The 25,514-nt window shown below is 44.2% G+C and overlaps 1 protein-coding gene across 2 annotated transcripts in view; it reads right to left on the reverse strand.

Moving 5' to 3' along the window:
• Window positions 1–25,312, reverse strand: part of SYBU (syntabulin) — a 44,675-nt gene extending 19,363 nt beyond the window's left edge. The window contains exons 1-3 of one of the 2 annotated variants that reach the window (XM_069779916.1): window positions 25,069–25,312; window positions 24,698–24,884; window positions 9,895–10,092 (exon numbers count right to left, since the gene is read on the reverse strand). In XM_069779916.1, coding sequence (XP_069636017.1) covers window positions 9,895–10,092; window positions 24,698–24,884; window positions 25,069–25,095 — 412 coding nt within the window. In that variant the 5' untranslated portion in view covers window positions 25,096–25,312. Of the gene's footprint in view, window positions 1–9,894; window positions 10,093–24,697; window positions 24,888–25,068 lie in introns of both variants that reach the window. The other variant, XM_069779915.1, reaches the window with a different exon arrangement.
• Window positions 25,313–25,514: the final 202 nt, after the last annotated feature.

Here is a 25,514-nt window from a genome sequence, read left to right on the forward strand (position 1 = left end):
CAGCCCAGGCGCTCCCTGCAAAAGTCCCATATCCACATCTCCTACTCCCTCTGATTTGCTGTTAGAGCCGTGACTCTCTGACAGACCAAGTGCAATGCTAAACTTGAGGTTGCAGGCATCCTCAGGCGAGAACCTCCCTTTAATGGTGGCTGTCCCACTTTCTGTACATCTGGAGTGCTATCAGGACAATTAATGGGCCAGAGAGAGAGAGAAAGGAGTTATGGTGTGCCTGCTGGGAACTTGGCTTCAAACCCCCAATAAAACAGATCCTAAATTAAACGAAGTGGAACAGCTTCCCTGGGAGCAGACTCCCTGCATCCCTTCAGCCTGCCCAGCAGCCCTGTATTAGGGCACTCTTCTCCTTTGTGCTCATGTCCATCCTCCAAAAGAGGCACAGACAGATATAAATAAAAGTTTCTTTTCCCTTTACTGAACCAAGTAACAGGGATCGCCTTTTGTTTATTTATTTTTCATTGTAGGGAAGGAGATAAGTACCTAACAGCAGAAGATTTGTGCCCAAGACCCTGAATTGCAGGTGGCCTGTGCCACCAGCCCACAGCTGGGCAGGTCATTATCTAGGACAGGTGGGACTCAGGCTTTCACCTTTTACTTGCCAGTTCCTCCTTTGCAACTTGCTGGCTTTTTTTTGGATTCTCCATTTTTTGCTGTCACATCCGGGCGCTTGCTGCAGCCTGAGCATCTTCTGAACAAAAAGACACATATGTCTTGAGAGGCCACAGCCCAACCACTAATGCCTATGTCTCTACTAAGCAACATCTAAAATAATTTTTTAGAAGGGGGTGGATTATAAAATTTCTGACACAGAATTAAAAGATTGTTTTTCTAGGCCACTTTAACAGGAACTTGTAGGTTTGGGTTCAAAAATACGAATCACTTTAAAGCCGAAACACTCTTTGTAGCTGCTACTTTGCTTATTCTCATTTGAAAGAAATACTTGGCTATTTGAACATGTTTTCCACATCAATTCAAGCAAATTTATTTAAAATACATATAAATCCAAACTAAAAAAATAGCACTATGCTCGTAATTTTTACCTAACTTTCTAAGCATCTTTTGCTGAAAATACTTATATTCCAATTATATTCCAATATTATGTCTCAGAAGTTACAGAGCACTTTTTTTCACTTTAGTGCGAATTAGTTAGCTTATGTCCTAAAAATACCTCATGCCTGCGAATTCATGGTGTGAAATGAGATAGAGAATCAACCTGTGCAATGCTAGGCGCCTTGGGCAGTGGTCCTCAGAAACAGGACAAACGGAGAGTGCCTAAGTTTATCAGGGATGAACAGAAGAGGAAAAGGCATCTAATTAGACCTACTTGAAGATCCATGTGTGATGTTTAGACACAAACTTTCTTCTGAAACTGAATTACTAAGACTGACTTTCTGTTAAAAAAAAAAAAGAAAGAGAAATAAATGAGATGGAGACTGTACTTGGCTTCCATAAGGGCTAGCAGCAGAGTTTTCAGAGACCTGATGAGGAACACAGGAGACAGGAGTGGGATTCATCTGACTAAATGTGGATGTCTCTAATGCAGACACTCATGTCCGAGCCAACCTTGGTCCCATTTTTAGTCAACAGAGACTTAGTATAACCAGTGTGTTCAAGGTTCTATTGATCTTATCCTAAAGTAAATGCTTATATATTTGGTCAGAAAGACCGCACATTAGATTCACTGATTTTATTTGTTATATCTCCTTTAAAACAAAACAGGACCTTAGTGTGCTTGTGCAGGCAGAGACTATTCCAATACATTAGAGATATGGAACTGAGGTCAGATAAATTACAGGCCATCTCTGCTCTATCCATCTTGGCTCAAGACCGTGAATTTACATCTCCCTCACCTCCAAAACAGCTCCTGTAACCTCCAGAAGAAAGAAAATGACAGATTCACCTCTTAAAGCTGTTCCACCTCCTGTGAGCAATGGGACCAGTCACTGGACCGGCGAAAGATGACCAGTCCCTGTCCGCAGCCCACAGCTCCTCAAGGTTGTCTAAGGAGGCCTGTGGATTCAAATTTCACCTCTTCTGGGTCTCAAATACCAAGGGGTTTATGCCATACAGGGGAGCTCCACCAGGATCTACTGGCCACGTTGGGCCAGTTGACCCCACTGGGAGGCACCATTCCAAAACTGCCATTAGGGACTGTATTGGTTTTGTGTGGCAAGGTTTTGGTAGCGGAGAGGGGGGGGCGTTACAGGGGTGGCTTCTGTAAGAAGCTGCTGGAAGCTTCCCCTGTGTCCGACAGAGCCCATACCAGCCGGCTCTAAGACTGACCCACTGCCGGCCAAGGCCGAGCCAATCAGCGATAGTGGTAACGCCTCTGGGATAACATTTTTAAGAAGGGAAAAAAAAAAGTTGGGACAGAGAGAAACAGCCACCGGAGAGAGGAGTGAGAACATGTAAGAGAAACAACCCTGCAGACCCCCAGGTCAGTGAAGAAGGAGGGGGAGGAGATGCTCCAGGCGCCGGAGCAGAGATTCCCCTGCAGCCTGTGAGGAAGACCCTGGTGAGGCAGGCTGTCCCCCTGCAGCCCATGGAGGTCCACGGTGGAGCAGATCTCCACCTGCAGCCCGGGGAGGACCCCACGCTGGAGCAGGTGGGTTCCCGAAGGAGGCTGTGACCCCGTGGGAACCCCGCGCTGGAGCAGGCTCCTGGCAGGACCTGCGGACCCACGGAGAGAGGAGCCCACGGAGCAGGTTTTCTGGCAGGACTTGTGACCCCGTGGGGGACCCACGCTGGAGCAGTGTGCTCCTGAAGGACTGCAGCCCATGGAAAGGACCCATGCTGGAGCAGTTCGTGAAGAACTGCAGCCCGTGGGAAGGACCCACGTTGGAGCAGTTCGTGGAGGACTGTCTCCCGTGGGTGGGACCCCACGCTGGAGCAGGGGAAGAGTGTGATGAGTCCTCCCCCTGAGGAGGATGAAGCGGCAGAAAATAACGTGTGATGAACTGACCGTAAACCCCATCCCCGTCCCCCTGTGCTGCTGCGGAGGCTTGGTAGAGAAATCCGGGAGTGAAGTTGTGCCCGGGAAGAAGGGAGGGGTGGAGGGAAGGTGTTCTGAGATTTGGGTTTATTTCTCATTATCTTACTCTGGTTGATTTGTAATAAATTGAGTTAATTTTCCCCAAGCTGAGTCTGTTTTGCCCGTGACGGTAATTGGTGAGTGATCTCTCCTGTCCTTATCTCGACCCAAAAGCTCTTTGTTATATTTTTCTCTCCCCTGTCCAGCTGAGGAGGGGGAGTGATAGAACGGCTTTGGTGGGCACCTGGCGTCCAGCCAGGGTCAACCCACCACAGGGACCCAAACATTCCGAAGCATGCAGGGGTGGGCTGGGGTATACAAATGATGGAACCCCCAACAGCAGCCTCCAGCCCAGCACCACCCACCAGATCTCACAGTGCTCATCATCTTCCAGACCTCACTGCAGCGACTGCTACAACACACCAAACCTTCACAGGGTGACGTCCCTCCATGCTCAGCTCTAGGACGCAAGCTTTGAGGATAGCACAGGCTTGAAGCCGGACATGGCATCCTCGCTCCTGGAGGGCGAGATGTGGATGTTCATCTCCCCGCAAAGCACGCCCTGTCCTCCCGTACCCATGGCGACCGAGTCCTTAATAACTCCCTGTGCTGGCAGGTCAAGTAAGCAAATCTGCACAGCTCCATAGCAACAGACGTGAAATTAAAGCGGATCCCATCAGTAAAATATGCAGGAGCGCTCAGTGCATACAGAATTATTACTCGGAAACACTTTTATTTAAAAAAATCAGCAGTAGCTATTTCATGTGGGCCCAAAATGAAAGGCAAAGAGAAAGAAGAAAAGCAAAAGTAAATGAGAAAAAGGAATAGGGTTGAAAGCTGCCACAACTGTATTGTATTTGTATTGTATTGTATTTGTTAGACTCTGTGTTAGAAAAGATCTCAGAAACTGTATTGTCCCAAACAAAATTATGAAGTGAACATATAAGAAAGGGAGAAGAGCAAGATTAAAACTGTACAGGAAACAAATGTTGCATACTGTTGGATTTGAATGTCAGGATGGTTACGTTGGCTGCTCTTGGGTGTCGGACAGAAGTGAAGCATTCGAACCATGTACTTACATCTGAGAAAGACGACACATGTTCAAGTGCTTCCTCTCTTTTTATTGCCAAGGTGGTGTTTTAAAAAGCAGATGGAAAGCCTTCCAGGAGTACACATAATTGACCACTGTGTATCTGCTTTTTGCCAAATAGCGAGCTGCTTAAAATTCTAATGCTCAAGTTAAAGCCAATCTCATCAGTTTTAAGTTACTCAGGGAATCTGGGCTTTTGCTCTTCTTCTTTTCACTTGCAAGCTCCTCTGCACCCCTCAGAGAATTTATGCTTTATGCTTGTCAATAAACACGGGCACAACAAGAGATTGCTTATTATGAATTCAAATACTTTAAGGAGGTACACAAGAAACAAATATATGGAGAACTTACAGTCATAGGCAAGATGCTCCATCATTTGTTATCAACTTACTTCACTTGGTCCATCTTCAGAACATTTTTTTGTTCTATGACCAATTATTTAAAGTACACTGAATCAGGTGTAGCTCGTTTCCTAATTTCAATATTGTTATGCATGTGACACCAGCCACATATTTAACTATCTGAATATTCTCAGGAATGGAAGCACGAATCTTCCCATCTTCACCGCACAAGTAAGGTTATGATTAATTGCAGGGTGGGAGCACGGTGTACTCTGATTAAATCCTGCATTTGTAACCGGGTTAAATGTTCTTTGACATACCCTTGTTCTTAATTATTCCTCCCCCAGAAAAGGTGCAGTCTTGGAATGTAGGTTACAAAGTACTGCTAAATAAGTCACAGCAGAAAGAGAGACACATTACACTGAGGTCACCGGTCTTCTCATCACTTTCACCTTTACGTGATCCTGCTTTTAAAATGAAGGACAACAATTTATTTTAGGGATCTGTCAAGGCAGATTGCTACCTCCAAATCAGGACATGGTTTAGTGGGCATGGTTAATGGTTGGACTCGATGATCTTGAAGGTCTTTTCCAACCTAAATGATTCTACGATTTCTATGATTTCTAAATACAGGTTTTCTGTTGGGGTTTTTGTTGTTTGGTTTTTTTTTTTTAAACAACCAAACAATGTAACCAGCTTAGAATACATAGTACACCAGCAGCATTTTAAAAAGTATTTCAACGTAAGAGGTATAAGTACCAACTAGTAGTTATAAAGAACAATGAAACTCTTTGCAAGCCACAGATCTATTCAAGTTAGCACATTCTGTAACTTGGTTTTTGTATTCTGTACCGTTGTTCCTGAACAACGGGGACAACAGTTCTATTATTTTTCCCACTGCTTGCAGAAATTTGGTACAGAGAATGAACAAAAGCCATGCAAATACAAGATACAATGTTCTTGGATAAATGCACCAGTAAAACATGACTTTCTAATATTTTAACAACCTTCCCAAGATAAAACAAAGTCCTATCACTGCATCCTTCTGCAATCAGAAAAGTGAAGTCCTTGAGAGTGAAGTATATTTCCAGAATTACCTCTAAGACAATCCTCTTGCAGAACTCATACACCAGCTAATCTGCTTTCCAAGTGAAGCACATATACATATCAGAGTCAGACAGTATTATTCCCATACTGTCACACTGAAGAGAAGGAGAGAGCTGACAAAAGATCTGTAAAATCATACAGCCAGATGTCAGTAATATAACCTAAATCAGAGCTTTATGTTTTGTTTTTAAGATAACCAAAGTGACTGCTTTTAGAATACGGACACATATGGAAGTAGAGTAGCAATATGGATGAATTAATCTGCTAATTTTACACTAATGGATTAACTAGCCACTATTCTTTGCTGGCACAGGGTGCCCCCAAGAATAAGTTCCTGGACATCTCACACACCTAATCCTCACACACCAGGCAATACAAAAAAATCAGCAGGAAGAGCATTACATTTTACAACTAGACATTTTTAACAGCTAGACATAATTTGCAGCTAACACCTGCATTCTCTAATAATTTCTTAATAATTTCATGTAAAACTTCAGCAATTCCATGGGCCCTAAGAGACAGCTCCAACAGCAACCCCAGCTCATTCAGTAAACTGCCTGAAGTGTGCCCATGACACCTAAAGCAAGAAAGTAAAGACCAAAACTTTTGCCAGAAATGCTGAACACAGCCAGCTGATCAGGTGCCCTTCGAATTATGATGCTTACAGACATTTAAATGAAAGTACAGCTTTTTGTTATTTTAAACATGCAAGCCTTTTAAAAGTTACTGACACAACTCTTGCCCAAGATTCCTTTCTTTATCCATGTCTTTGTAAGTTTATCAGTACTTTGCAGCTTGCAGATCCAGATTTTGAATCCTTGCACTAAGCATTTGTATGGAAGTCAAGAAACAAGATGAGAGACTGCCAAAGAAAGGAAAACAGCTCCCACTATTCTTAACAAGATGTGGACATCAGCTGCAGGAATTCAGGATGGATCTTTGCAGGTGGAGTACACGAAGAATGTGAATACGTAGAAGTGCTTATGCTCCTGTTTATTCAATTACCAAAAGGGTAGGATTCAGCACAGCATCTTGATACAAAACTGGGACTAGTGTTAATTAAGCTTTTTGTGCCTTTTTGCAAGGGCATTTTCTGCAGCGCATTTTTTATTCTTTTAATATTGCATAAATGAATCATATCCAAAAGAGGGAACAGCTTCTAAAATCCTGAAATTAAAAGGCTCATAAGTTCCTCCTGGAGTGGATGTTTTAGATGATCCTTAATGTGCCTGTCCTCTCCATCCTTTCCTGGGAATGCAGTCACTGATTTTAAGCCAAATTCACCTATAACACTGTTGTGATTCAGATTTAATGCAGAATAAAAACTATTACCAACTATTCCAAATGAATAACATCTTCATGATTATAAATCTTTCAGAGGTTTAGCAAGATGCAGTGATAATGCATTCCAGGATTAAGTATGGCTTGCTATGCAAACAACATAAATTATGAATGATATCTGAATCTAGTTTGTTAATACTGCAAGAGCTGAAGATGACTTAGATCTACATAATGCGTTAGGCAGTTAGAGGAAAAAAAAGCTACGTCATATTTCATATTTCGAAGTATAGAAAAGAAAGATGAAGTGATGTTGCTAGAGTAGGAGAAAAGCATTGGAGCTTGGGAACAGCCTAAAAAAAAAAGTCCCAGGGTTCATTCTCAGTGCGATCCCACTCTGAAATTTCCTGAATTATCTAAATATTTGTGTGAGTGTTACTGCTGAGATTCAGCATGTTCCAAGAAAACAATCCTGGAAACAGATAAATTTTCGGCAAAATGACAGGCATTTTGAAGGTGCACACTGACTGATGTACTTACCTACAAAAATGTAGCATAGGACAGAGTCTGTAAACAACAGTGGTAGGCTGGATTTTTGTCTCTCATGTCTGGCTCCTGCTATGTAGTCATTATCACAAGATGTTTCAGATAAAAAGTAGAGATTATCTCCATAAATCAGTAAGGGCTTTTGGTAGAGAGAAAGATATTATGCACAACTCTTTTTGTGCTGTAGTTTGAGATATCCAGCTGTATGCAGAACTAGGTTACATATGACAAGGACACGTTGCTGTTATTCTCCTCCCAGGTCCCACTTCCCTTCCACTGCTCCCCTATTACTCCCTGTGTGTTTTGCTACATGTCCTGGTTTCAGCTCGCATAGAGTTAATTTTCTTTCTAGTAGCTAGTATAGTGTTATGTTTTGGATGTAGTATGAGAAGAATGTTGATAACACTGATGTTTTCAGTTGTTGCTGAGTAGTGTTTAGACTAAGTCAGGGATTTTTCAGCTTCTCACGCCCAGCCAGCGAGAAGGCTGGAGGGGCACAAGAAGCTGGGAGGGGACACAGCCAGGGCAGCTGACCCAAACTGGCCAAAAGGGTATTCCATACCATGTGATGTCATGCCCAGTATATAAACTGGGAGAGCTGGCCTGGGGGCAAATCGCTGCTCAGGAACTAACTGGGCATGGGTCAGCGAGTGGTGAGCAATTGCGCATCACTTCTTTTGTATATTCCAATCCTTTTATTAGTATTGTCATTTTATTATTGTTATTATTATCATTATTATTTGCTTCTTCTCTGTTTTACTTTTTTTCCCCGATTCCCTCCCCCATCCCACTGGGTGGGGGGGAAGCGAGTGAGCGGCTGCGTGGTGCTTAGTTGCTGGCTGGGGTTAAACCATGACACTACATGACGATGCCTACTCTTTGCACAAGGGCTAGATCTTCCTGACTGGGCCACCAGAAATTCATGCGCAAGTAGGTCACGGGGAAGGGACTGGATCCACCTGAAGCCAAAAGATAGCAATGGGAGACAATTCCACTAACCCCTGTAGCCAACAGTGAGGAAAATGAACCCCAACTGTCCCCTGGCATGCTCTTCATTTCAGGAATGTCCCTCGCCTGTGTCAGCTCTCACACTGACTATGATGTGTTTTTTGACAACTTTCCACTAAAAACGTGTGAGGTATTTGGCAAGAGGAATTTAGAAGTACTCTATAAATCAGACATGATTCCACTCTGAGAGTTTTGATGGATCTCAGGAGCAATATGCTTGAACTCTAGAGACAAGTTTTCCAACCTTAGGTATCAATCAATGCAGTGGTACCAACAGCTACAGAATGGCCCACCTACAAGAACACCTACATACCTAAACTAAGTCTGTTCAAAGACTTGAAATAATACCATCAACTAAAATGAAGATGACTTCTGACTATTACTGCAAAAAGCTAATAACTTGATATTATAGGTCAATTTGAGTGTAATAATCAAAAACAATTAAGTAATTTATTGAAATAACTGTGTAACTCTTTTCCATGTGTATAGGACTCTTCAGTAGAAAAAAACTTCCAAAATTCTTTATCCACATTTTGTTAAGCTACATCCACATTCAAACACAAAATGGTTGTGGTAACCATGGCTGCAGATTTGACTGTCATACACCATATTCACTGCATTCTGCCTGCATTAGATTCCTTGCTTTTAATGGAACAGAAAACAAACCTTGAAAAAGTATTATCTGTCATCCATTATGCAGAGCAATGGGAGTCTGGGAACACTCAAGTAACACAGTGCTATGAAATGAGCTGAAGAATTTGCAGGGATAGTGGTAAGTCAGATTGTCAGATTTAATCAGCCCTTTCAATGACCAAGCCAGTGAAGAGTTTTTGCAACAGATTCTCTACTGTTTCTGGATTAAACATGGTGCTGGTAAATCTGAGCTGGCTCCTCATGAAAGTATCTAAATTGCTTCCAGAGGTAAAATGACTCTGGAAACAGTACAGCCAGGAGGTACTTGAGCTCATAAACCATGCCAGTTCTGCAGCTGGCTCTGTACAGGGTCAAAAACCCTCTCTGTCTCCATGATTAAATAACAGCAAAAATATCCTGACTGTTTGTAATCAAGAGCTGCCTGTACATGAATCACAAAAAAATTTTTAATCTACTCATTAAAATTACAGCAGTCAATGACACAGCAGAATATTCAGCCTTGGATGTGTGATAAGCAGGTGCTGATTTAGCTGGTGGTCTGAAGTGGCCCATTAGCCTCAGGCAACGGGAGACATGCTTTTGATACAGTCCATGTAGTATGGATCTACATCTGCCTAACTCCCACACATAGGCTGCCCATTACACCGATAGTGTTTTCAAGTCTTGCAGGTGACTCCATAGAAAGAACCCAACTATTTTTTTTATTTACTACCAGCATTAGTGGTATCACAGGCAGCACAACACAATGTATGTAGACACCTGTAGATGCACTAGTCAATTAGAAAGTGTAATTAAAGAAATGAAAGGAACTATACTATACTCACCAGGCTTTACAAGGCTTGTCTTTGACTCCTTCTTATATCGAGCCAGCTGCGGGTTCCCTTCGCTCATTGTCCCTGGACCGAATTTCTTCCTGGAGAAGTCTCCATCACTACCAGTGCAAAAACTGATTGGACTGTTCCCAGCATCAGAAGGAGTCTTAACTGGAGATACTGACTGGCTACTAGGACAGCCAGTGTCATCTGAAGAGAAAAGGGAAAACATCAGCATTTCTAACTAATAAGTAGATGAACATTAGCAGAATTAAAAAAAAAAAAAAAAAAGGTGTTTGGACTACAGCTGTTCACAGTCAGTTACCTCATATGCACAACCTTGGCTCTGAAACCTGATGGGAAGCTATTAGTTTCTCCCATTTTGTGAAGAAGTCTTGAATACCTTATGGCAGACTAAAATGGCAAGTGCTTGTCACTAAGTCTGACAAAATACAGAATCAGGGGCTACATAATGAAAACTCAGATCTCAGATAAATTCTTTTGACTTACCTAGCTTAGGGCATATTATTGCATGAAGAAATGCACGTAAGACACAAGAATGGCTCGTGTAGTGCACACTGGATGAAAAGCAAGCATGGGCCATACGCTCTCCTTCAAGACATGTTCCTATCCAAACAAGAGAATGACCTACTGCCCATATGCACAAAGGCAGAATTTTCATTTAACTGGAATTAATAAACGCTTCTCAAAATTGTTTTTCCTTTTAAAGCAATCATGATCACAGAGCTCTTCCATTCTTGACAAGTGGCTGTGAGGTACCTGGTTCTGAAGAGGGTGTGTTATACACAGACTGCTTTTGTCTAAAGCCAAATTCCTCTGAGGGCACACTAGTGCATCATGGCATCAGCAGCCACCTTGGGAACAGACCCACGTTCCTGACCTCCAGGAATACAAACACTCCAGCTCTTAACAATTAAATGCAAAGTAAGAAGTCTGAGTCCAGGTGAAATCCACATGTCAAACAGCCCCTTCATCTAATCACATCTCCTGTAATCTTGAGTAATCACAGCTCCCCTAAAAGCCATGGTGGTTTTAGAGATACACAACAAAAACAAACAGGCTACTCTGACACTGGGAAGCCTTGAATATTTACTCTCCTGGAGAAATATAATTGTTTATTCTTTCCCAGGACAAAATGAAAGCTGCAATCTTAATGATGCAATTGCACTCTGCTCCTGGTGCATTATCTCTACCTAACATGAAACTCAAAGAAGTAGCTGCAACAGAGCCAAATAATTTGCATGACCATATTGCACTTACCACGTCCACCCTGTTCATAATTTAGGTCGAGCCTGATCTTGCAATGAGCTTTGCATGGGCAGATTGTTTAAAAAGTCAGTATATGACTGTGCATTTATGAGGCAAAAGGGGCACCCTGTAACTATCTATCTCCCTCCCTGCTTGCCTCCCCTCCTCAGGAAAGAGCAGCTTCTGCTATTGTTAACTATTGCTCCCCCAGCACAGTAAAACAACCTCATCCTTTCATGTGAACCAGTTTTACTTCATGCCTGGCCAGTTACCCTAGCCTCACCTATTTGTTCCAATGTTCTGCTTCTCATTTCTCCGTGTCCTGCCTCCAATGCTGAGCAAGGTAACTGTAGGTGCTGACGATCCAGTGCATGCTATATGCATTAGCACAGTAGCAGCCGGCAGCCTGAGGTGTTGCTGCCCTGGCCTCTGCAAAGTGCCAGACATGATGCCAAGCCACGGGGCCAGCCCAGCCTACTGCCACAACTACCTCCCAAGGCACAAAGGGCAGTAACGATGCAAAGCACCTAATCCAGCTTAATCATATTTCATTGCTTCAAATCAGTTCAATTAAGCCTACAAGCATCTCCTTCTGCCACCCTGCTGCTGCCTTCTGCAACTCAGAATTAGTTCCTAGAAAAATACTGGGAAGGAGAAGACCACTAATAAGGTTTCCAGCCCATCTCCACATTCACGCTGACTAAAGCAGGATTGTTGTCAACATGGTTTTAGTTTACTTTTTATACCTTCCACTCCCATCAACATCACAATATAACTCTACACAGAGAAGGTGGCAATTTCCTCCCAGATCAGTGCCTATTTCCTTCTCCCAAGGGTTCAGAGTCTCTTCTGCAGGCTGAATGAATGCTACCTTCAGAGCAGTGGATCAGCACTGCTGAGTGAGCTTCTGAATTGCATTTAAGCAGCTCCTTTAGCTATGTCCAAAGCATCTTCTCTTTAGAAGCACACAAAAATTTTATACTCAAACACATTCAGAAAAAAGTGCAGGTTCATGCAGTTTATTTTTTTCTTACGACCTTTCTTAGATGTTTTTCTGTGTACCATTATTTTTAAAACTTTGTGTTTTTTAAAAAAAAAAAGACAAGAAACTATTTCCTTCATCTCTCCACCAATAAAATCACTGCAATTGCTGGACAGGTTCTGCAGATGTCACAGATGTGTTTGGTACGGGAGACTTTACATACAAGTAACTCCCAAAGCTATCATAGCATCATAGAGTATCTCAAGTTGGAAGGTACCCATAAGGATCATCGAGTCCAACTCCCTGCTCCTCACAGGACTACCTAAAATTAACCATATGACTAAGAGCATCGTCCAGATGCTCCTTGAGCTCTGACAGGCTTGGTGCCGTGACCACTTCCCTGGGGAGGCTGTTCCAGTGACCAACCACCCTCTCAGTGAAGAAATCTATACGGATGCTACCTGGAAGAACCTCAGAAGCTGATAAAACCTTTAAACAATGAAAGAACTAAACTACAGTGTTAAAAATTAGGGAATTAAAAAACAACTATGTAAAACTAACAGTGATAAGGAAATAGAGCAGGTAAAGAAAGCACATAAAAATAGCATATAAAAAGAGATATTTTAATTACCACTCCCCCCATCATTGCCTCTGATATCACACTGGTGACACTGTATGATCAGATTATATCCTTTCTACATATCCTCGTTTTACCCTTAAGGACTTCAGCTTTTGTTGCAACGGGGCATTTATTAAAGGAACAAATGAGCCTGGCACAAAGAACAATAGGTCTTCTCTACTTATACCCCTTGTGACCTTTAGACACACCAATAACCAGGTGAGCATTCCCACTCCAGCTGAAGTAAATGAATAATTTTATTGTACTCCCTTTCCTCTCATCATTTGTTGTTTTTTATATAATGTGTAACTTCTACTCCTTCCACCTAGTATTAGTCAGAAATGTGAACAAAATTATATAGTTTCCAAATCTAGGGCAAGCTGCAGAAAAACATTTTTCTGTGTTGGCTTTTTGCGGTGCCTTTTGAAGTATCAAAATGTTTACTATCACAGAAGGGAACGGCTGCATATGAAATGCCAGCGTTCACCACCACAGGCAAGCGAAGCTCTGCTGTATGCTGGGGGACCCACCTCCCAGCCGACCTGCAACTCACCGTTCTGGCACAAGGAAAAGTCCTGCTGAACACTGAGGTGCCACCCAACCCCTCTATGCAAGCCAAATTGCCTGCCCTTGCCTTCGTTCTTCCCTGCTACCGAGGCCTCAACAGGCTATTTAATTGTATTTAATACCATAGGTGAACTCCCCACAGAAGAGCAGCAGACCTCCCCGCGGACCCTGACGGCGCATCAAGCCGATGCCCCCTCCAGACGGCCCGGCCACCCGCCCCGCTCACCGCCGCAGCGAGCACCCCTGCTCCTCCTCCCCAAGAGGAAGGGTGCAGCCGTGGCGGTGCGGCTGCAGTCTCCCGCAGGCCTGGAGGGTCCTCCAAAATCCCGCCGACAACTCTGACAGAAGGAGGTGAAGACCTCCACCTGCCCAGAAACGGGCCAAGAGAAGGGATCTTTCACCAAAATTGGCAAGGGGCTAACAAGAGCAGAGGAGCCCACGACGGGATTTACCTTCTGCTGAAGACGTGGTGTGAATGTAGTTGCCAGCAAGGTCAGCGTATTGGGTTTGTGTGGTGGGGTTTTGGTAGCGGGAGAGAGGCTGCAGGGGTGGCTCCTGTGAGAAGCTGCTGGAAGCTTCCCCGGCTCCAAGTCAGACCCACTGCTGGCCCAGGCGGAGCCCATCAGTGACGGTGGTAGCACCTCTGGGAGAACAGATTTCAGAAGGGGAACCTGCAGTGAGTGGGGGATTGGAATGTGAGAGGAACCCCTCTGCAGATACCGAGGTCAGTGAGGAAGGAGGGGAGGAGGAGCGGGGGAGGAGGGGACGCCCCTGCAGCCCGTGGTGAGGCGCCAGGCTGTCCCCCCCCAGCCCAGGGAGGGGAGCGGGGGAGCAGATGCCCGCCTGCAGCCCGGGGAGAGAGGAGCCCACGCCGGAGCAGGGGGATGCCCCCCAAGATGGCCGGGACTCCATGGGAAAGCCCGCGCTGGAGCAGGCTGTGACTGAAGGACTGCAGCCTGTGGGAAGGTCCCAAGACAGAGAAGTTGGTGAAGGACTGTGTCCTGTGGGAGGGACCCCACACTGGAGCAGGGGATAAGTGAGGAGTCCTCCTCCTGAGGAGGAAGGAGCGGCAGAGACAAGGTGTGGGGAGCTGACCCCAACCCCCATTCCCCGTCCCCCTGCGCTGCTGGGGGGAGGAGGGAGAGAGAACTGGGAGTGGGGTTGAGGCTGGAAGGAGGGAGGGGTGGGGGGAAGATGTTCTAAGGTTTGGTTCTACTTCTCATTATCCTTGTTTTGATTTGATTTGTAGTAAATTAAATTGATTTTGTTTTTCCCTCAAGTTGAGCCTGTCTTTTGCCCGTGACCATAAGTGGTGAGTGATCCCTCCCTGTCCCTGTCTCGACCCACGAGCATTTCTTTATATTTTCTCCTCATCATCCCACTGGGGCCATGGGGGGAGGAGTGAGCAAGCAGCTTCATGGTGCTTTGTTGCCAGCTGGGCTGAAACCACAACAGTCAGTTAAGGATTCAGTCCTATAAGTCGGCAAGAGTTTTGCCCCACTAAGGATTTCAGGTCCAGACTTCTCAAGAATACAGACTGACCTGATTTACCTTCTCAGGCATGTGAGCATCGGGAAGATAGAAGAGGGAAAGCTGGCAAAAACTGCTGTGCGAGTCCATACTTCTGCTCTTGCCTGTATTATTTACTTGCTCAAGAGGGAAAAACACATGTATTTATAACACACGACTGTCATTGCTTTCTTAGTAATGTTCATGGTGTCTTTTTTCACAGTGGCCTCCGAAGAGCATTCTGGGAGTAGACTTTCCCTTTGAACATCAGCTGGATTTCATCACTGAAACTCTACGTCCAACACCTCTCCCAGATCAGACATGCTTGCCAAGTTTCAAAGCCAAGCATGGGATAGTGTCTCCTCAAACAAACAATCAGGGAAGTTGCTCAGAGCACTCTGACATTTGCATGCACTGACTAACTTTCAAATAGTAAAGTCAAAGTATAAACAACAATGTTAACGAACTGACAAAAATATTGTTCTTGTAGACTTTAAGGCCATATGCTGTGACATAATGATTTTCTCTGATTTTCTGGGCACAGAGACTTTAGAAGTTTCACTGGAATATGCCTTAGAACCTTCTTTAGAAAAATACTGCTTTTTCCTAAAGGCTTCAAGAAATACTCAGTACACAACCTCCTTATATAATGCATCCAAATAATTAATGATGCTCTCACTGAGAAACCACTGACTGACTTCTACTTTCACCCCTAGCTGCCAGATCTAGTTATGCTTTTATGCATGCTTTTATGCATACTTTTATGACTCTGAACTGTTCACCCCCTACCTGATCCCTATTCCACTGTCCCGTTTTCATCTTCTCTTAAGGTTCCCTTGACCAACGTTCAGGCTGTACATACTCTGCATTTCCACTACGAAATGTGGATTCCAGAATTAAACATGGGCCTCTAACAAACTTTTAAAATGTCAGTGTACCAAGGCAAAAACAGCTTTCTGACTTTTACTTGATGGTTCCCTTTCCGTTCATCCCAGGATCTGTTAGTCTGGGTAGCCACGGCTCTGCCAGTGTGGTGCACTGTGAGCTGGCTGTTGATGGTGAGGGTACCACCAAGGGTATATCAGAATTTTTCAGGATAATCTCCCAATCTGCTTGTCTACTCCACATTTTTTGATGTCCTACATGTTGCTTTGGTCTCCTTTTCCTGACTGGTCTTGTAGCACAGGGGTGTTTTATGCATTAATGAAAGTTGCTGACACACACCAAAGGGAATATATCACCTAGCTTCCACCTGTAAGGCTCTTTTCTGTATTAAATGGAGAAAAAAAGGCTCCTCTGGAGGGTAAGTCAAAACGACAGCCTAATTCAGGCCAAGTCATCCCATTACTCTGAGTCACTGTCTGGAAGATCTCACCTCTCTCCATTGACTAGCACAACCACTGTTCTGACTTGGGCAGCTGAACCAGTGAGGTGTAAGATCTTACGGCCCAGTCAGAAAACATTGCTAACAGGAGATTCACAATATCATTCTGGAACAACTAGGCAACACAAAGGATCACAGTAAAAGCAGCAGGATGCAACATAACAGTATAAAATGCGTAGTACACACAGAAAGACAGAGGTGGAGAGTATTTGCATGTACGCCACCAGGCTCAATAGGCTCTCAGCACGACACTGAATGGCCCTCTGGAGGCACCCTCACCTGCCCAGCAACGATTTAGGGAGCACAGCTTAAGGTAAGAAGTGTGAATACTCTCCTCAGCTCCTATTTGTACTAAAACATTTCATTTTTACTGCAGCCATTCCATAAGGTGGTTTTATGTACTCTAGAAGATTAGTCATTTGTTACAAACAATTTGTCACCTGCAAACTTGCAAAATCACACAGACTGTTGAAAAAAAGGTTAATAACTTCACTAAGAGTCCTGAAAATGCTACTAGTTTTGGTCCTTCTGTTCAATCCTAAACTCATTTTACAGCTATTTTTAAGATCTGTTGGGGTTGGTATTTAATAAAATTCATCAGAATATCACGTGCTTGCGAGGCAAGTGTCTTACCAGAAGTCAAGCACACTGAAGCAGAGCAGAAGAGCAACTGAAACTATAGCCCTGTCAGGAAAAGAGAGGAGGTTTATTTGACAAGGCCTACTTATATGAAATCCTGCTAAGCAAATTAATTCCACATTTAATCTCTGTGTCTCTGCAGACAGAACTTGAATTAGCTATGCTCCATTTTGCCTGTGAACGAAGACAGGCTAGCAGCTCCATCAGTCCCTGAGGTCACCTAGAGAGGCTGTGCAAACTCTTGTCCTTGAATGTTTTCTAGACTCGGATAGACAAAGCCATGGCTGATGTGACGTAGTGCTGGAAGCAGTCCTGCCTCAAAAAGGAGGCTGGATGAAATGATCTCCAGAGGTCCCATACAACCTACATGCTTAGTATTATACTTTTCCTTTACATTTTTTTAGATATTCCACAGCTCGGAACCACCCCATTTTTCCCAGTCCATCTTTCAAGCTGAACTATTGATTTTAATGTTCTAGTCATAACATCTAACCCAATAGTGAAATAAGTAAAATCAAGACTAAACATCTTCGACTCCTTTTGATTGTTGCTGAGGTTCCTATCATTAATATACAGGCAACTTTTACACCTGTTCCTTGCCAGCCCCTTTGACCTTGCTTCCATCACACCCAAAGGCTGACCACTAATGGCCACTACTGAAAATTTAGTATGGAAGCTGCTCACTGACTTTGGCAAGAGGTCCTCTCTGCTCACTCACAGCATGGCATAAACGGTGACAGGCTCAGATTGTGTAGAAGAGGGGACAGGAAGGTGAAGGAAGATGGACTGACCCGCTCCTACAGCTTGGGCATCTTTTACAATGCGGTATTTCCCATAAACATGTCCTTAAAGGTATCCGCTCTTGACATCTGATCATACAATAGCTAAGTTACACTGAAACAGCAAGTTTTAATTGACTTTGGCAGCAAATCTACTAATCTTCCTTCTATTTGAACATTTCACTAACAAGCAGGACTGACATGAGTTCTGGGAAACCATCTGAAAAAAGGAGTATATAATTGTGGCTTACTGGCTTTGTCATTACATTTATAGCACCACTAATGGTATTAGTATCAGAGAACAAAAGCATAAAGGCTTGCTAGTAAAAATACCAATAAAAATAGTACTGTTACTAGGAGAGTGCTGTGGTCAGGAATAGCACAGCTCCTGGCGCTTTGATATCACATCATAGGTAACATTTGGACAAGGGGTTTAAGATGATAAAGGACAGAAAATATATCTGAAAATTTTAAAGGAAAGTTTTAACTAAAGGTGAGGAGAGAAAAGAGTCTGACAAAGAGACAAAGAAGAGTCTTGGCTGTTTGGCAGGTTTTTTAAAGCACTTTAGTAGATCTCACTAACCGTTCCTGAGGCCAATAGCTGGAAGTGGAACCACTGCTGCTACCTCTGGTGGGAGAGCCTTGACTACATCCAGTTTAAGAAACATTTAATATAAACATTATGTGAAATACATGTGTTTATATAGATGGGTTGCTCTGTGTGTGTTTTTATGTGTTTAATTCCATTATGCAGCAAAGGAAGAAATTATAAATACTCTATCCAAATTTGAAGGTATCATTTTTGGAAATAAAAATTTCCAATAGACCACACAGAAACTTGTACCTGTTCCTCAAATGGTACAACATGTTATACTCCTTTGTTCTCATACAGCTCTGCCTCCACGGCTGACAGCATATGACTGTGACTCTCACAGATTCAACATCACCACATAAGCTTGCACTGTTTACCTTCTAACGATGCTTTGAAAACACATATATTCTACCCATTGTTGTTTTATGCATTTTTTTTTTTTAATTGCCACCAAACCCAGACTGGCACTTAGCATCACCACAGAACTCACTCACTGTATTTGGTGATACATATACGTCAAAACACTGTTCCAAAATTTCAAGGATGTATATTAACCCTATAAATGTAGGGTTAAAACATGTCATATAGAATTTCTTTTAAAATATCAAGATTCTCTTTTAATACAAAAGAAATCAAAGACTTCGATTAAAGGTTCATTTTTGCTACAAGTTGTGATGTTCTTCAATATGCATGGCAACATTCAACTCAACAGAATATTGCATGAAAAGCACTTGAAAACAGAAGTATTGGATTACGCATTGATGGCGAAGAAAATACACAGTATAGCTCAGAATTCAGTCCGTAGCACACAGCAAGCTGCAACAAACAGGGTGGTAGAAAGGGTGAGGTACTGACTGTTCTCAGGACACCATCCAAAATGTGCCAGAGAAAACGGGAACTCTTCTACTGACCTCAGGAGGCTCTGGGTCAGGCTTTAAAGGTTCACAGTGCTGACAGATACATAAAAAGGTGACAACAAACATTCAAAAGGTCAAATATTTTGGCTTCCAGATGTTGCTGTGTGGCACAGGAACAAAAGGATCGTTACTTAGTAAGAGGGAAGCTGAAAAGGAATCAGGCAAAGGCCAAAAACTGAGGAAAAGGCAAGCTTTGCTCTTTAGTACCTAGGCACTTTCCTCATTTCCATGTTTGGAACAGATCTCTGCACTGCAGAAACAGAACTGGTGGTTAACAATATGAAGCAATAATAAATTATTGGACATAAGCTGGCCCAGCAGGAAATTCTCTAGGGAAGCAGCAGTGAGAAAAGGAAGTATGTCCCCAGTATCGTCTTTATGCAAAGGCCATACGTGCATTTTTGAAAGCAGATTTTATTTCAACGTTTTTGTAAATTAGTATCACAGTCATTACTCAACTACCTTACAGAGTGCTGCAAACAAATGCGCTGGAGAAGACCTCCACTTCAGAAGTTTGAAACAATGGCAAAAGGACTGTGGAAAAGCGTAGCATAAAGGACTGCAGGAAAGAGACGCTAACTTTCAGTATCACATACTTGAGCACTTTCAAGCATCTCTCTCTGATTCAGTAACTCACACTAAAAAAGCAACAAATAAACCAGTAAGGAACTATTCAAGCAAAATATCTCTTCCTGTAATAAGAAACAAGAAGAATGGGAGAGCTCACTGTTTCCATAATAATACATACATATATACAGACATATACACACACCAGCAATAGAGGTAGCTATTCTTTTCAGTCATTTGTACTACCTCTCAGGCCTCGATCCGTTGGTTTGTTAAAATACTGCAAATTTGTTTTCCTCTATCTTTTTCTACTCAGAAATATATATTTAAGTACACACACTCTAATAGTGTAGCCTCCAAGGCTAGCTAGTTTATAACGCAACCTACTTCAATGTTTTAGCAAAGCAATTATTTACCGGAGTGTGAGAAGGTACAGCTTTTTGCCCAGTAACACACCCATACAATCCTTTTCTTCTTGTCTGTGGCTAGCAATATGGGTTGTGCATTCACATGGACTTTAATAAACCTGCTTAAAGCCCACATGCTTTTTTTGACACACGCACTGCGAACTCAGCCCCAGCATCCATCAACAGTTGGGCCAACTGGCAAATAACCTCTGGGTTCAAGGGGATCGTGCACAGGAGCAAGCGAGCAGGGAACGGTAACACTGAGATTCCTGTTGCAGTGCCTACACCCCGGGGCCTACAGTGCGGCCAGGGTACCGGAGCATATTTATTGTGCCAGGCATGTAAAGAACAAGATCTTTACACCGGAAAAGAACCAATTATGAAATAAGCATTGAACGCAGATCTTGACATTTGAAAGGAAAAGCAAAGAAGGAGCTTCAACTCCCATTTTTGATAACTTTGTTGGAGTGAGTCACAATCACTCACGTACAGAGACGCTACTGGTTTTCAATGGCCCATGGTACTATGCAGACTAGTTAAAGAGGTGATGTGCAGGTAAGCCCAAGAAAGAGGAACTGTTTGCTATGGGCATGAAACAGCTCCTCTTGCTCATAAAGTCTTTTGCTGAAACAATTATTAAATGCACAATTGCTTCCTGCAAAGCTGCATCTCAGTTAACAAAGCACTGCTGCATTACCTGCAGAAATTCAGGCGGCTGGCTTCTGAAGAAAGGCTGAAGGAAAGCTTGGGCATCATTATAAAGGTAGCATGTAACAACTCTTCTTCATAAGACGAAGTCTAAAAGCTGAGCTATTCAGAGGCAGAAAATAGAAAAAAAGTGTATCCCAAACTAACTTCCTTTTAAAATGAAAAGCTAAACAGACTGTTACTGAGTCTAGCACATCCAGGCTGTCTTCAATCCAACACGCAACTGGCTTGGTATCAAAAGGACGTGTACACAAAACCCAAGGATAACGCCCCACCCCAAGGATCTTATTTCTTACAAGGCAAGCACTGCAACTGGAACCACCACAGGCAGCCTCACTCTTTCCCGCAGCAGCTGCTCAGTCATGGCCCTGCGAGCGGATGATTTGTTCGCGATGTTTAAAATCGTGCCCTCCGCCCAACTGACAAGGTAAGCACACGCAGCCACTTCAAAACCAAGTGCAACTTATGAGGAAAACACGCATGGCACGGGCAAATGCTCGGTAGCAGCTGAGCCAGATGAAACTGCTGGGAGGGTGTTTTTTCATCGTTTGACATCATAGGAGTTCTGTGACCGACATCCAAGCCGAAGGAGGGCAGTGGCTGAAGGAAGAGAAGTGCTCCCGTATCAAATGACAAACAGGACCCCAGATGCACTAAGATTGTAAGGAAGGATTGCGCACAGTGAATACTGATACAAAGGCTCAGCTTGCCTACACAGCATCCAGAAAGCATCCATGATCACTTGGCAGGAACAAAGAGTATCAGAAACACATTTTGTCAGGAATATCATAGAGAAGATTAACAGTCCCCCCGTGTTTCACACAGACTTAGGAAGCAGAACTGACATGAAGTCAATTGCAGATAATTGACCAACACAGTCAACTGAGTCTCTGATCCAGTCACACAAGACAAAGAGGGAGCCGATCACACAAATTTAAAATTTATCTCAGCTAGAACTGACAACCTCTTCAAAAGAAACTAAGCACTAAAACAAAGTGTCCCTTGTCTGTTGCCCAGAGGTATTTTTTGCTGTTGCCACCATGCTCGCAGCAGTGCCACGGTTCCCAAAGGTTCCCCCTACCTAATCCAACATTAATGATACCTGGAAGACCCTGCTGCTCTCATTTAGAGAGAAGGGAGAGCTCCACGCCTTCATTTATGAGTTGGGACCAATGTAAGCACCCAGGGAAAATGGACAACCCCAGAAGCCCTATGGAATCAAGCAGGAAATATGTATTTATATGGACGAGGAAGAAAAGTATCATTTCTACTGGGGGAAAAAGAAATCTACTGATCATAACCACTTGGTGTCAATAATAAAGGAAGAAAGGTAGAGAGCAACTTGTCAAGAGAAGGGTAAAGAGGAAAGGGATTATTCCAGGGGCCAGTTCACACTATCTGCTGCTTATCAAGAACCTTTTGGGTTTAATGCTCCAAAGAAGTTACAAAAAAGAAATTTATCCAAAGCTCATGAGGTTTTTCATACTGTCATCACACTATTGTTCACATTATTCATCTGCTCACCTATTCCAAATTCATTACTTGCTAATTTTAAATACACTTTCTCCACATGCTACTTCTTGGTTAGGATTCTAAGTGCCTAGCGAAGCACCAGGAGAGGCAGGTTGGAGGCTGCGGTCCCTCCACTCACCTCTCCACACAGCTCTTCGCCTTCCCCTCCCCAGAAACTGGAACCAGCAGCCACCTGCTGCCACTGGGGAATTTCAGTCTAAAATACAAATACTATGATAAAGAAGGATTGTAAGTGGAAGACGGAAGAGACGTTAGAGAATAAGGAAATCAAGTCAGTGACCGTTGTCATACCTGCATCACAGTGAAAAATCCATCGAACCTATCAACAACAAAACCACATACTGGGATGGAGGACAGTGCCTTGGCTGATCCTTGGCTGCGTAAGGTTTGAAGACTCGCAGCAGCCAAACTGAGTAGTGCATACCTGTACGGGTGCTGCAGGCAGCTTGAGAAGTGCAAAGCTCTCAGCATGGGGAAAAAAATCAAACTAAATCAACATAGCATTCATGGAAGAATAAAAGATGAATAAAGGAAATAAAAATATGACCAGCTGTGCTTATAAGGCAGGTTAAGAGACCAGCATCACACCCTTAAATACCTCTGTGAAAGGCACCTTAAAACTGTCAAGCCGTGAGATCAGACACACCCAGAGTAAATACAAAGCTCTGCTGGGACTCAAGACAGCTTATATAGTGCAGTGGGACAGCAAGGGTATTACTTTAGCAGCTCTGTGTTGAGTAGATCTGAAGAACATGATACAAACCCAAAAGATATAAAAAAGAATGTCAGTAACCAGGATGAAAGGCTTGTCAACACACAGGGCAAAAAAAATCAGGATAAAAAGCAGCCATTTGGGAGAGATCATAAAAATAATGTATTTCTACAAAGCTTCAGAAGATTTACTTCTTTGTAACAGGCAAACTCAAGCAGGTAAGTTGGAGGGATTCAAAAGGCATGGGAAAAAGACTTCAGCATTCTTACAAAACTGTGTTGTTTGTTTAATGCTCTGCATTGTTCACTAAACAATAACCAAATAGATCATTCCACTGAGCCTGAATTGCAAAATCTATCCAAGCTAAGAAGGAAATGGTAGACTCAAACATGGATATTGTGTTTCTCATCTAGGAAAACTGACTGTTCTTGTACACACTGTTCAATACACTGCTTTTCACTAAAGGAATTAAAAAAAATAATAATCTGATCCACTGTAGTGAAGACAAAGATAAATACAAGTGTTCCTGGCTGTTCTCAGGAAAACCTTTGGTAACTGAAATACTTCAGAAATAAACAAAAAGGAACTTGCTCTGATATTAAGTATTACAAAAATACTTGTTAAAATTCAGATTTTTAGTTAGAGAATTTTATGCTCTCCAAAATACTATTAAAACAAAATTTTTAGTCACCAAAATATCTTTAAAATTACCGCACACATATAGAGCCCAAGGTGTTCATGATGTGGCCCTCAGTGCTGTTATCCACGTGCCTAATGTCATACATGGTGAAGAGTTTCACTGAATTAAAAGATTACTCACCGCTAGTAGGTATCTGAGTCATTCACTGCCGGCTGAGGCACTTAAATTGTGCTACACTCTACCCAGGACAAATATTTAGCATGAAAAATCTGGTTTCAAGTTGTCCCTGATGTAAAGGGCTATACCCATTTTGAAGAGCAAATGACACTTTTGTGGTCTACAGTTGGAGAGTGGTAATTTACCTCTAGTGCATCCCCCAGCCTCTGCCTTCTCTATAGAGAGAGAAGACATCATGCCCAACTCACACCTGGCGACATGCTGAATTCTCAAATAAATAAATTTAATATGACAGGGAAAACTTCACCTACGTATTTTGTTCCGATTCATGCTGGGAGATCATCGTCACTAAACCAAAAGGCATTGCAGTATCTGACCCACGTCTGATACCCTTAAGAGCAACTCCCCCCGTTTTAAGGACTCTTTGGCTTGTGGGCTTTCCAGAATGCCTCAAACCCACGCAGTTTTTAAGGCGAACCCTGCAGCTTTTCAGGCAAATCCTTCTCTTTAAAGCAACTGTTCTGCTGCAGTAAAACCGCCAACTTTTTAGCAGCGGAGAGCAGAACTCGAAATGGAAACATCTGGTGTCGCTTACAGACGCGTATTAAAACAACAGATACTGGATCTCCCTGGAAAAATCAATGGTCGCCCTTCTTCATCCGCAAAGCGCGATGCTCGTCGGGGCTTGGTATGAGCTCGATACGCGGATGCTGCGTCTGGGGGTGACAGCGAAGCCCCGGGGGTCGGGGCGGTGGGGTCCACCGTGACCCCCGGGGCGAGGACTTTTTGGGGGGGGTGTCCGCGCCTGCGGTACCTGAGCAGAAGCTGTTGCTGCTGACGGTCCTGCCGGAGCCCCCGGAGGAGCTGGGCGGGTTGAATTCCCGGCTCTCTTCTTCGGAAAAGGGCGATTCGGAAGCGGGAGAGACCTTCTGCTGCGGCCGGAGGACCAGGCGGGGGATGCGGCTGCGGGACACCTCCTTCTCCAGCTGCGGCTTCTGCTCCTGCTCGGGAAGGGACACCCCGGCGTCAGGCCCCCCTCGGCTGCGCCCTCCTCCTTCCACCATCCCGGCAGAGACGGGCGAACCCCGGTGCCCCCCCCCCCCCCGCCCCTGCTCCGCAGGGGCGGGGGGGGGGGGGGGCACCGGGGTTCGCCCGTCTCTGCCCATCCCCTCCCCGTCTCCTCACCTTGCCGCTCTCCCGCAGAGGCCCCATGGCTCCTCAGTCACCTCCCAGCCGGGGACGGGCACCTGGCATGGGCGAGAAGGATGCGCTAAGCCCGGGTTTTCGCTGCGGCGCTGGGGGGTGGCGGAGCCCGGGCCCGGCCCCGCCGTTCCCCGCCCCGACACGTGGTGCCGCCGCCGGCCGCGCCGCCCCTACGGGCGCCGAGCAGGTGCGGGGCCGGGAGGGCATCTTCTTCCTCCCCTCCTCCTCCTCCTCCTCCTCCTCCGCAATGCCCGGGCACCTCTGTCGCCGGGCTGCCGCCGGGGGAGGCAGAGCCCCTGCCCGCGCTGCCTGGTCCTGGTCGCAAAAGGCTGCGAGGAGCGTGAAGGTCCTGAAAAAGAGGGGCAGGCGGCGAGCGGCGCTGGACAGATTTCACGCTGGGGCACCGAAGCTAACAGAGGGCAGAGGCT

This window comes from Haliaeetus albicilla, chromosome 3 (assembly GCF_947461875.1).
Source record: "Haliaeetus albicilla chromosome 3, bHalAlb1.1, whole genome shotgun sequence".
NCBI classification, from domain to species: Eukaryota; Metazoa; Chordata; class Aves; order Accipitriformes; family Accipitridae; genus Haliaeetus; species Haliaeetus albicilla.